The following is a 13,960-nucleotide window of genomic DNA, read 5'->3' as shown; positions in this document are numbered from 1 at the left end:
AATGGTGAAATTAGTAGCGCTACTCTTGGCAATAGCATCGCTAGCAAACAAAATAAATCTTATTAGGGCTGTCAAAATTATCGCGTTAAGGGGCAGTAATTAATTTTTTAAATTGATCACGTTAAAATATTTGACGCAATTAACGCACATGCCCCGCTCAAACAGATTGAAATGACAGCACAGTGAAATGTGTACTTGTTGTGTTTTTCGGAGTTTTGTCGCCCTCTGCTGGCGCTTGGGTGCGACTGATTTTTCTAGACATCAGCACCCATGAGCATTGTGTAAGTTATTATTGGCATCAACAATGGCGGGCTACTAGTTTATTTTTTGATTGAAAATTTTACAAATTTTATTAAAAAGAAAACATTAAGAGGGGTTTTAAATTTCTATAACTTGTACTAACATTTATCTTTTAAGAACTACAAGTCTTTCTATCCATGGATCGCTTTAACAGAATGTTCATAATGTTAATGCCATCTTGTTGATTTATTGTTATAATAAACAAATACAGTACTTATGTACCGTATGTTGAATGTATATATCCGTCTTGTGTCTTATCTTTCCATTCCAACAATAATTTACAGAAAAATATGGCATATTTTATAGATGGTTTGAATTGCGATTAATTATGATTAATTAATTGTTAAGCTGTAATTAACTCGATTAAAAAATTTAATCGTTTGACACCCCTAAATCTTATATGTAGAATAAAGAGGAAAAATGTAACAACTCTTGTGTAGCCCAAAGTAGCGTAGTAAAAGTAGCGTTGTTTTTTTTTGTGTTTTTTTTTTAATCTACTCAAGTAAAGGTAAAAAGTATGGCTTTGTAAAACTACTCTTCAAAGTACATTTTTCTCAAAAAGTTACTCAAGTAAATGTAACGGAGTACATGCAATGTGTTACTACCCACCTATGGTAATGAATAATTTATTTTTAAAGCAAAACTAGATAACTTTTCAACCTTTATAAAATATTTTCACAGTATTTGGGATTTCGACAGCAACTAGTTGAAAGACACCTCTTTAAATCTGGAGGGGGTCTGTATCACTTTTACCGGCACTAATTAACTTTGAGGAGGGTGGCAGGAACCCTGCCAAACTAATTAAAAAAAAAAAAAAAAAAAAAAAAAAACTACATATGTGCTGACAGCTTTGCGACATACGTTATCCGCATGTAACTTTTTTTTAACCCGTCAATACCCATCGACGGTATGTTTTGCCTGTCGACGCATTTACGTCATCGATGACGTCGACGTCAACTAGTTGGGACAGCTCTATAAACCACACAGCGCTGACGAGTTTTGTTGTGGTATGGGGTTAACCACATTAAGCCACATGGTTGCTAACTGTCATATGCTATTGTTTACACACAATTGGATTAATTACCTCATTACTTTTCAGCCTTCACACAGCCGCTGTAAACAGAAATGTTGTTTAATCCATCTGCAGGCGACCATCATGATTTTACGACATTATGCGCTGGTCCTCATGGGAGACGCAGTCTTCCTTAAGGCAAAACACTACCGCTTTTGTCCACTGGTGTCACTAAAATCGACCAAAACTGAAAAGTTACCAAGTGTTGCTTTAAATGTTCATTTAAATTATAATTTAGATCTGGCATTTATACATGTGGACGTCACAATTTCTGTCATGGAGGCTGCACTTTTATACCAAATGTTAATACTGCCTGGCATAGGCGGATCTACCATTCAGGCGAAGTAGGCGATTGCCTTAGACCCCCAACCAGTAGGGGGCCCCCCAACCAGCTGCCCTTGCCCCAACGAGAAAGGGCTTGGGCCACCGGAGCCGGCAGCACCTCCAACTATTCGTCATGTATAATTATGTCAGAATATCAAGCAAACAAATAACAAAACTAAAAAGTAAGCCATTTGAATGCTGCATTTATATTACCTCTCCTCCACACACACGCACTATCAGTCGCTTAGCTTCATTTAGCGCCTTTTAGCTTCACTTAGCTTCGTTTAGCATCGCTTAGCTCCGCTTAGCTATTCGTTAGCTTCACTTAGCTCTCCCGCGTTTTTCACGCCATTAAGCTCGCTGTTTTTACAGCTCACTTGCTACTTTGCACGTCGGCTATCGTTTATTTCGAACACATGAGCGAACGTGCTTTCCATGAGAGCCAAAGTGCAGTGAGGGAGAAGTTGTGAACAGGCCGCTAATGCCTCTTTTAACTTTCTTTTTTTTCACACCAAACATAAAATAGTTCCAATCAGTCATACAATAGCACTCAAGTGCTGGTTAACAGCATTTGCTAACGAAAAAAAAAAAAAATCTATTAGTGACACCACAAGCAATTACGAAGAATGTTTTTTACGGAGTATAAAGCTTTCGTTTCGCGGTTTAGCGTATGTAGCTCCGGTGAACATTTCAAAATAAAAGCACGTCATGTACGTCAGATAAATAACGATTTCTGGAGTTAATCCCACATACCTCAGAATTAATATAATATGTTGAGTAAATACTACAGAATACAGATTCTACACTAAGAATAGCTTTCAAATGACACTCTTTATGACAAATATGATTGGCAATGAATAATTATTATAATTATTATACTACTACAGTGCCTTGCAAAAGTATTCGGCCCCCTTGAACCTTGCAACCTTTCGCCACATTTCAGGCTTCAAACATAAAGATATAAAATTTAAATTTTTTGTCAAGAATCAACAACAAGTGGGACACAATCGTGAAGTGGAACCAAATTTATTGGATAATTTAAACTTTTTTAACAAATAAAAAACTGAAAAGTGGGGTGTGCAATATTATTCGGCCCCCTTGCGTTAATACTTTGTAGCGCCACCTTTTGCTCCAATTACAGCTGCAAGTCGCTTGGGGTATGTTTTTATCAGTTTTGCACATCGAGAGACTGACATTCTTGCCCATTCTTCCTTGCAAAACAGCTCGAACTCAGTGAGGTTGGATGGAGAGTGTTTGTGAACAGCAGTCTTCAGCTCTTTCCACAGATTCTCGATTGGATTCAGGTCTGGACTTTGACTTGGCCGTTCTAACACCTGGATACGTTTATTTTTGAACCATTCCATTGTAGATTTGGCTTTATGTTTTGGATCATTGTCCTGTTGGAAGATAAATCTCCGTCCCAGTCTCAGGTCTTGTGCAGATACCAACAGGTTTTCTTCCAGAATGTTCCTGTATTTGGCTGCATCCATCTTCCCGTCAATTTTAACCATCTTCCCTGTCCCTGCTGAAGAAAAGCAGGCCCAAACCATGATGGTGCCACCACCATGTTTGACAGTGGGGATGGTGTGTTCAGGGTGATGAGCTGTGTTGCTTTTACGCCAAACATATCGTTTTACATTGTGGCCAAAAAGTTCAATTTTGGTTTCATCTGACCAGAGCACCTTCTTCCACATGTTTGGTGTGTCTCCCAGGTGGCTTGTGGCAAACTTTAGATGAGACTTTTTATGGATATCTTTGAGAAATGGCTTTCTTCTTGCCACTCTTCCATAAAGGCCAGATTTGTGCAGTGTACGACTGATTGTTGTCCTATGGACAGACTCTCCCACCTCAGCTGTAGATCTCTGCAGTTCATCCAGAGTGATCATGGGCCTCTTGGCTGCATCTCTGATCAGTTTTCTCCTTGTTTGAGAAGAAAGTTTGGAAGGACGGCCAGGTCTTGGTAGATTTGCAGTGGTCTGATGCTCCTTCCATTTCAATATGATGGCTTGCACAGTGCTCATTGAGATGTTTAAAGCTTGGGAAATCTTTTTGTATCCAAATCCGGCTTTAAACTTCTCCACAACAGTATCTCGGACCTGCCTGGTGTGTTCCTTTGTTTTCATAATGCTCTCTGCACTTTAAACAGAACCCTGAGACTATCACAGAGCAGGTGAATTTATACGGAGACTTGATTACACACAGGTGGATTCTATTTATCATCATCGGTCATTTAGGACAACATTGGCTCATTCAGAGATCCTCACTGAACTTCTGGAGTGAGTTTGCTGCACTGAAAGTAAAGGGGCCGAATAATATTGCACGCCCTACTTTTCAGTTTTTTATTTGTTAAAAAAGTTCAAATTATCCAATAAATTTTGTTCCACTTCACGATTGTGTCCCACTTGTTGTTGATTCTTAACAAAAAATTAAAATTTTATATCTTTATGTTTGAAGCCTGAAATGTGGCGAATGGTTGCAAGGTTTAAGGGGGCCGAATACTTTTGCAAGGCACTGTATTATATATAGTAGTAAACTATAATAATAATAATGCTAGAATTTTTTAAAGAATTGTTTTGAATAATGTTGGAAAGGCAAAGTTAGTGTTCTGAATCTCTTTACTTTCTATTCTTTTGCACTAGTAAATGCTATCAGCATTTAACCTCATTGTTTATTTGTTATTAATTATTGTTATTTACATGATTATTTGTAGTTTAATAAATAATTTAAGTCTTCCAAAATGGTTTTGTGAATTAATAAGCGTCAACAAAAATTTCATTGGTAAATTAGTAAAAAAAAAAAAAAATTATTAGATTAGTCGACTAATTGTAAAACTAGTCGGGTGACTAATCAGGAGAAAATGTGTCATTTATGATTGACCTAGTGTACCGGAACATATTTCCTCCACACCCTTCTCACCTTTTTAACCCCTGACCCATGAAGAGGGCCCCTGGATATGTTCGCCTTAGGCCCCAAAATTGCCAAGTCCGCCACTGCTGCCTGGCTTCTATAGGCTTTTGTTTGTTTGTTTGTTTGTGTTTGTTTGTTTGTTTGTTTGTTTGTTTCAGGTACCAAAATTAGTCACTTGTCCAATCAAAGGTTAAGGCGTGTCTTTTTCATTGGTCTTATTATTATTATTCTGTTTTTGCAATGTCAGAGAATGGTACTACATATGCCTACCAATGCATTAGTATTTGTTTGTTGGTTAACATAATTTATGTCTCTCTTAGCTGCGACTGGGGGAAAAAAACATTTTCTCAAGTCATAAAATGAAATCACATTAAAATTTTACAAGTCATCCCACACAAAAACAAGTTGACCGCTGTTTCTCCCGCCCTCAAGAACACTTTCAACAACAACAAAAATGGTTGCATCCACTCAAAGTGAATCACAATCTTTCAGGAAGAAACATTTTATCCATCAATCCAAACTCCTGTCATCCAAGTCCTGTGAAATTAAATCAATGTCTGAAACCAGAGCTGAGGCCTGAATTGCACCAACAGAAATAGAAAATCTAGTTTTGCTGTCCACTAATGACATTAGTGCGCTCCCTAAATGGTCGCCCACTGTTGTCAAAGAGGATCATAGCAGGGATATAATTACAGGGCGAACACTCGCATCTCCATTTTCCTGTAAAACATATAGCTGATGTGATGCAGTTTCTTATAGATTAGCCTTACGAGCACATATACGTATACCACCCCCCTTCATCTGTTCGGTAATGATTCATTTGTCCCCTGTATCATGTGATCTGGCGTAATTAAACTTCTCAAGGTGAATGCAAGGACGATTGGAAACCACATGATATCGATCACTTGAGAAATTCATTAAAAGAGCCGCTTAAGTGTCATTTGAACCCTGCTTTCAATTTCCGCTAACGAATGCAATGTGGCCTGTTCCATTAATATTTCTTATTAGCTCATTGGTTGCCATTGATGCCGCTGCTAGACAGTCCAATAACTAGGCCTGTCGCGGTAAGAAATTTTAGTGTGCGATAATTATGCTCATAAATTATTGTGATAAATGATATTATTGCGCCCCGCCAATTTTTTTTAAACCAATTTACAATAACACAGTGAGAATACAGTATATATTAATAGATCAAGTACACCCATTTAAACGCGATAAATATTTACTCTTAATTTCAAAAATACTTTTTAAGAAATCACAACTAAAAACAATAGACCATGCCTCTTAAGTAAAAATCAACAATATTGATATCGCACAGAAACACAGAATAAATAAAATGTGTTTTTTAAAATAAAAATAAAAATTGCACTTAATAACTTAAGCATTTAGGCAAATGAAACTTTTTCCCGTCATAGCTTCTGCAATGGTGTTCCATAGGGATGCAACAATGCTAACGTTTGCTAACGAGCAAAAATTAAATTGCCATCATATAAACATGCATTTTAGTGCATAATATTTATGTGCTTACTTCTTACTGATCTGAAAAAATTTTGAATAAAAGTGCTGAGAACAATCTTTACTGTTTGTAAAGTGAGGCAGGGCACAGTGTTGATTGTTACATCTCTCTTAGCAGCTAGGTTTACTACATGAGCAAGACATCCTATTGGTTGTCCGAATCCATCTGTGCCACGTACTGAATTAACAATATTTGCAATATTATCTATAGTTACTGGTATGGATTGATTTGGCCTTCTTAACTTCCATTCAGTCATCACAGTTTAGAATTCATCGATGTAGTATATGGACTACGTGTCCCATAATCACTCTGGGCTAACGTAGCCAATGGCATGGGACAAGGCACATCTAGTTTGCCATTTCATGATATCTAGTGTGTGCACGCATTAAAAAAGTTAGCAAGCGCCGCTGAAGTCACGTCTGCTCATTACTACACAACACCAGCATATGACAATCGACTTTCATAAACAGGACGAGTTTGAAGCAGCTGTTCGTTTTCAAAGCGAGGTTGTTCGTAGCGGCCAAGTCGGTAACAATGATTTGGCGGACTTCGTTGTAAATATCCGGCGTTGTGCCGAAAAATAGCCGCCCCGCGTGAAATGTCACTCCTGACTGGGGCGCCCACACGTCAACAACACCGGCGCGCCATAGATGGTCCACAGTCACTCCGGAGGACTGACGCGGCCGGTATACGTTGAACAATAGGATTTAATGCGAACGATTGGCTCCGGCGCTAGTTTTTGTCGGACCTGGAACGAAGTTGCATTTTGCGCAGTTGGTAACGAGGAATCCGAACTTTTAACAGCACGTCTGCCGCACGCGCGCACACACGTGCACGCGAGGCGATAAATCGCAGCGGAAAAATTACCGCCTTCATTTGTATTTATCGCGCGATAAATGGAATTATTGCATATTGCGACAGGCTTACCAATAACACGCATTATTCACAGCCAGTCCTTTAAAGTGCATGTGACACGATAAAAAAAAAAAATCGTAAATAGCATTATTATTGGAATTAAAATAATATTTTGAGACAATTCGACTACAGTCCCTGACAAAATCCATTACAGTACTGTAAAAATTGAACAAAAAATGTACTTCAAATACAAAAATATGTTACATAACATAAGCGAATTAAGTAGTGGTTCTGTGAGATCCAAATGTAATATTTTGTATGACTTCCATGGGCTTCGGCAAGGATTCATACAATTTATTGATGAAGTCATCAGGAGCATCAAAGAAAGCAGTCTTGCATGCCTCCCAGAGTTCATCAACATTCTTGGGTTTCGTCTTCCATGCTTCCTCTTTCATCCTACCCCAGGCGTGCTCAATGATGTTCATGTCTGGTGACTGGGCTGGCCAGTCTTGGAGGATCTTGATCTTTGCCTAGAGGAACTTTGAGGTAGAGATTGAAGTATGCGATGGAGCACCATCCTGCTGCAGAATTTGTCCCTTTTTTATGGTTAGGAATGTAAGAGGCAGCTAAGATTTTTTTTATATTTCAGCCTATATATGTTGCCTTCCACTCTGCAGATCTCTCACACACCCCCATACTGGATGTAACCCAGACCATGATTTTGCCACCACCAAACTTCACAGTTTTCTGAGTGAATCTCTGATCCATGCGGGCTCAAGTAGGTCTCCAGCAATACTTGTTGCGACTGTGATGTAATTCAATGGAAGATTCATCACAAAAATCCACCTTTTGCCACTATTCCAGCGTCCATCCTTTTGACAGGCTGTGGGCCTTGGCAAATGCCACACATTTTTTTAATTGTCTGCACTCTGAGAGATAAATAGTCTGAAATGTCAACAAATCACAGCTGCCTCTTACATTCCTAACCATAAAAAGGGACAAATTCTGCAGCAGGAGGGTGCTCCATCACATACTTCAATCTCTACCTCAAAGTTCCTCAAGGCAAAGAAGATCAAGATCGTCCAGGACTGGCCAGCCCAGTCACCAGACATGAACATCATTGCGCATGTCTGGGGTAGGATGAAAGAGGAAGCATGGAAGACGAAACCCAAGAATGTTTATGAACTCTGGGAGGCATGCAAGACTGCTTTCTTTGATGTTCCTGATGAACTTCATCAATAAATTGTATGAATCCATGCAGAACCTCATGGATGCAGTCCTTCAAGCCCATGGAAGTCATACAAAATATTAAATTTGAATCTCACAGCACCACTTCTTAATTCGCTTATTTTATGTAACATATTTTTGTATTTGAACTTGAAGTACATTTTTTGTTCAATTTTCACACTACTTTCTGTAGGCGACAAAACGTTTGTCTTGCCAAAACTTGACCTTTATGTTTTCATTACATGATATATCTTTTTTCAGTGAAACAAATATATTTTTGTACATTCAACATCATTTGGGATGGTCTTAGCTTTCATATGAGCCATTTCTGAAACCAATTGAATAATTAAAAGTCAGGTTATTAGCAATTGTTTCTACAAAATGGATAAGCGACAGGACTTTTGTCAGGGACTGTATATACGACAATTTGGCAAAGCACAGATGACGAGAAATGAGTCTTTAAATCTGCCATTTAGCTCCTCCTGTCATTATTATAGCGGTCTGGCGTCTCCGTCTTGGTGATGACGTCAGTGAAAGAGCGATTTCAGCGGATTTAGCATTGAGCCCGATGGAGGAGGAAGAGTTTTTTTAGCGATTCTGGGTCCAATGTGGATTTTTCGAACGATATTGTCGATCCAGAGGAAGTATGTGACATACAACCATATACGTTTGAGTCGTATTTGGAGGAGGAGGAAGATTCAGAATGAGAAAATCATTGTTTTTATATTCATTCATTCATTTTCCATGCCGCTTATTATTCCTCACGAGGGTCGCGGAGGTGCTGGAGCCTATCCCAGCTAACTTCGGGCAGTAGGCAGGGGACACCCTGAATTGGTTGCCAGCCAATCGCAGGGCACAAGGAGACACACAACCATTCACGCACACACTCACACCTATGGACAATTTAGAGTGTTCAATCAGCCTACCATGCATGTTTTTGGGATGTGGGAGGAAACCGGAGTTCCCGGAGGAAACCCACGCAGGCACGGGGAGAACATGCAAACTCCACACAGGAAGGCCGAAGCCCGGGATTGAACCCTTGATCTCAGAACTGTGAGGCAGACGTGCTAACCACTCAGCCACCGTGCCGCCTGTTTTTATATTTTTACTGGATATTTCTTGTATCTAAGTATTTTTTTTCCCCAATTGCTAAATATATTGTATGGTAATAACTAGAGATGTCTAGAGGAGATCACGTCATTTTCAAAGAATTGGAATCGGCAAAAAAATATCTGCCATGCCTTTTTTTAATATATATATACAGTATATTTTTTAATTAAATCATTTTCTAATTGTATTTAACGTTACAGACATATGTTACACTCATCCAGAGTCTTTAGTTTAGGCTTAAGGTAGGGTTATCAAATTTATCCCGATAATGGCGGTAATTTTTTTTAAATAAAAAAGAAATTTAAAAAAATAAAAATTATCATGTTAAAATATTTAACACAATTAACGCATGCGCTGCACGATCCACTCACGCATTGTCGCGCTCAATCTGTTATGACGCCGTTTTACCTATATAGAGAGATAAAAGGCAGCATAAAATGAGTAGAGTGAATTATGGCAGCCTTTGAGCCTTTTTTTAATTGGCTAAAGCCTTACAATCTCTCTTCACACGATTAGAAATATCATGGGAAGCAATGTGGGGAAGCAGGGTAGCAATTGATCTTTTTCTTAACACCTTATGTTATTTCCCAACGCAGAGAAGATATATCAATTGGTACCACTACGCACAGTCATGGTTCCATTTCCCATCATGCATTTGGGCATGGCTACGGTATCATTTACTGAAAGCTCAACAACTAGATGGCAATATTTAGTCACAATATACAAAGTCACAAGTCTTTCTATCCGTGGATCTCTCTCACAGAAAGAATATTAATAATGTAAATGCCATCTTGAGGATTTATTGTCATAATAAATAAATAAAGTACTTATGTACTGTATGTTGAATGTATATATTCGTCCGAGTTTTATTCATTTTTTTCTTAATGCATTGCCAAAATGTATATTATCGGGAAAAATTATCGGGAATGATTGGAATTGAATCGGGAGCAAAAAAAAGCAGTCGGATCAGGAAATATCGGGATCAGCAGATACTGAAAACGATCGGGATCGGATTGGGAGCAAAAACATGATCGGAACAACCCTCGTAATAACAAGTAACAGTCTTGTGCTAAATGGAATATATGATATTAAAGATTCATTTATTTAGTACGAGAGGGCTAAATTACTGCATAATGGTCAAAACTGCTGACTTCTTAAACCTCCCGAACGGTATTTTATGCCAACGGAGTTATCTCCTTGCGGGGACTCGGAGATGGAGGAAAGAGCATGAACAAAGGAGGAGGGTAAGAGCTAAGCTACATGCTAACCCGAACTGAGCGGCTCTTCCAGGTCTCTTCCTCGCCATTCGAAAACGAAAAATCACACAAAATTTAGCCTGATTCATGTCGTACACGGTGGCCGGGGTGATTACCATCGCCGATCGGCCAGCTCCCGGTGGCGAACAAGTTTCGGCTTGTCGGAGGCAGCAGGGGAATGAACGCTGAAAATGGTGCATTCTCGGTGGACAAACCAACCAACGTCAGGGTGCGTGGCTGCCCTAGCCCAAGCCGAGGACAGCACTCTCTAGGAGGGCATGTGAAAAGGGGCAGGGGGGTCTTGACACAATGGAGAACTGGAGACGAGATCGGGGGCCTCCCCGAGCACGGGCGCTCCCGCCTACATCGGCCGGCGTCCATGGTGTGGGACAAGCCGACTGTCGTCAGCCCAGGGAGGCGGCCTTCTCGGTGAACAGGGAGCATTGTCACCCACAAAATGCAAGCCACCTCCTTATTAAAATGTGTGCCATGATCCCAGTATTTGACGTAATACGTATATAAAACACGTACTGTAGGTTACTCACTTCCCCGTCCGTCCAATAGTCCCCCGATTGTCGGACTTTTACCCATTCTTCGCGGTAAACAGGATCATTTGGAAACCCAGAAAGGCCTCACACCACTCTCCCTGGTGTAGCAACAAAAGCCTGCAGCACATTGGGCTGGCGTGACGTGAAAAATAAGCGAATTAATCCACAAAATCAGCTGAATCCGCAGTCTTTTTGCATCCAATAGAATGCTGTACAGTGAAGATGATGTCTCCCGTTAACATCACATCCGCCTTCTCCCTCAATCTGAGACCGTGGCCGGAAGTGTCTTATTTTTGTTGCGCGGGATTAAAAAAATTCAATAAATACCTGTATATCAGTCGCTTCTGCACACATCCAAGTGGTCCATTTCATTCAGGAGCATAAAATACAGCGTGTATTATGAAATAAACATGCTCTTTTGTGTCACATCCACTTTAACTCATTTTCTCCCAGAAACATATAAATACGTTCTATTATTAATTATTACAGTGTCTCAAAGCCATATTTATACGTCTTTTAAGTTTTTTTTTTTTTTTTTTTTAACAAGAGACATCTCTAGGTTCTGATTCAACTTAGCTCCAAAGCACAAAGCTGAAAATCAATTTTAAAGCAATAAAACTGGCCACTGGAGGGCAGTAGCGCATTTGGTAAGAACCCCAACCCGATTCAACGGAACGAACGGCTGGCCACATGAAGACAACCGAATGGACGTCCAGGATGCCAGGCGGCGGACGACCGAGCAGAACAACCAGGAGGGTGCCCAGGATGCCAGGTGCTGGACGACCGAGCAGAACGACCGGGACCACCAGTGCAGTGGACAATGCCGTTGAGTCTGTGCTGGAAAGACAAAAAAAAATCAATCTTTCTGAGACGGGCGGCAATGAGGGAAAAGTTTACCCCGGCCGTGTTGGCCACAACAGCGTCATCTCTCAGTTAGTTATGTGTAAATAAATTGTTACTTTGCCAATAAAAGTTCTATTTGTCTTTTTGTTTATGTTATTATGTTTTATTTTCAGATGTTTGGGATGTAACTAAAGCAAAAAATAGCACTGTTAAAGTCAAAGCCATAAAATCAGTTGCACCCAAGCGCCATCAGAGGGTGACAAAACACCAAAAAAAACGCAACTAACAAGTGGCCATTGCACTGTGCTGTCATTTTAATCTCTTTAAGTGGGGCATGTGTGTTAAATGCGTCAAATATTTTAATGTGATTCATTTTAAAAAATTACCGCCCGTTAACGCGATAATTTTGACTGCCCTGATATGAACCAACTTTTTTTTTCCTGCTGAAAGAAGAGAGTCTAATCTTTCTTTTTGTGGGTTCCATGTTTATATCTCAATAGAACAGAATTTTCTGTGGGCCTTGCAAAATCAGTCAAAATCCAGTAAAACGGCCGGGAGCGAAAGGGGTTGCACCGGTGAAAATGGCTGGGAGTGAATGAGTTAAAGATCTGAATGACTCAAATGAATCATGTCACTCATTTTCCTAAGCAAACTTTAATTGCCTTATGTGTTAACCAGGTGCTAAAGGATTGTACTTCCCTCAAAATGAGTACAAAGAAACCATTTACGTCGGCCAGAACGAAGGAAGTTGGATCCTCCAGGTCTTCGCCATGCTGGACAACGAATCCGAGAAGCCACACTTCTACCTGTGTTGGTCGAGCTCGCTCAAGCGGCCCGCCTACAACTCCTGGTTTAACTTGGACGTCATCACGGGAGTGCTGTCCTTGAACAAAACCCTGGATGAGAATGACTTTGCCTCGCTGTGTGAGTGGCATACGAGCCTATTGTAGGGATGCTGTCAGGTATCCTCTACATTAAGATTCAATTAGATTACATATGTTCTTTCCATACTGATAAGGGAGTTCCATCATCGTGAAGAGGTCTGGTGAAGATTAAATTGCCTGTTTTTTTTCTCTTTTATCAGATAAACCTTCGTGGTCTGTGAAGAAGTTGTCCCTTTATGTAATGGCGCTAACCAAGCCCACCAGGAAGTCCTTGTGCTTCCCTAGAACTAGCCCTCGGATCATCTTGGACTTTGTTAACGCAACGATGCCAGAGTGTGAACAGACGGATATGAAAGAGCTGTGCTTCCCTCACCGTGACGTGTCCAAACCGCACATCATGGAGAATAGGTTCTCCGGGGCGGTAATGCAGCTCCGACGACTCACGAGGCTCAACGTGTGCCCAAATTACATCATCTCTTACAGTGTGGAATCAGGTTAGCGACCATAAGTAGAAAATATACAGTATAGCTTGACTATAGACTTCACTAACAGTTGATGGGAAACGGGGTGCGGGGCTGATCCGTCGAGGCCTATTTTCAAAAACTTAAAATGTTAAATATTTCTAAAACCAAAACAGGCACCTCCATTAGGCCTAAATGAGTCTCCATGAGCAGCAGCATCAAAAAATTCAAAGTCGTTCCCTCATAAAATCCTGATTTACCGTAATTTTTGGACTATAAGGCGCACCTGAATATAAGCCGCCACCCACCAAATCTGACATGTAAATGGCATTTGTTCATAGATAAGCGGCACTGGACCACAAGCTGCAGCTGCGCTCACTGTATTATGGGATATTTACACCAAAAGATATTAGCTGGTAAACTTTATTTGACAGTGGCATCATAAGACTGTCTAAGACCAAATTACCCAACATGAAGCTTTGCAGCCAATTGGTTGCATTGCTTCAACAATTTTCATTTGGCCATCACTGTTCCCTAGGGGGAGACATCTGCTGCCACCTGCTGTCAACACTGTTGTCCTCCAACATGCCTCCTAGCATGCATTGCAGCGCTACAGATGTAAATAACAAAATTCATGTTCTGTGCTAATTATTTCTT

At 40.2% G+C, this 13,960-nt stretch overlaps 1 protein-coding gene across 1 annotated transcript in view; it reads left to right on the top strand.

Annotated features, from left to right (window-relative positions):
• The window catches only part of ret (ret proto-oncogene receptor tyrosine kinase), a 74,460-nt gene that overhangs the window by 29,080 nt on the left and 31,420 nt on the right, over positions 1–13,960 (top strand). The window contains exons 3-4 of the mRNA XM_057848687.1: positions 12,637–12,882; positions 13,043–13,336. Coding sequence (XP_057704670.1) covers positions 12,637–12,882; positions 13,043–13,336 — 540 coding nt within the window. The remainder of the gene's footprint in view (positions 1–12,636; positions 12,883–13,042; positions 13,337–13,960) is intronic.

This window comes from Corythoichthys intestinalis, chromosome 10, assembly GCF_030265065.1.
Source record: "Corythoichthys intestinalis isolate RoL2023-P3 chromosome 10, ASM3026506v1, whole genome shotgun sequence".
NCBI classification, from domain to species: domain Eukaryota; kingdom Metazoa; phylum Chordata; class Actinopteri; order Syngnathiformes; family Syngnathidae; genus Corythoichthys; species Corythoichthys intestinalis.
This window is presented reverse-complemented; position numbering and strand designations above follow the sequence as displayed.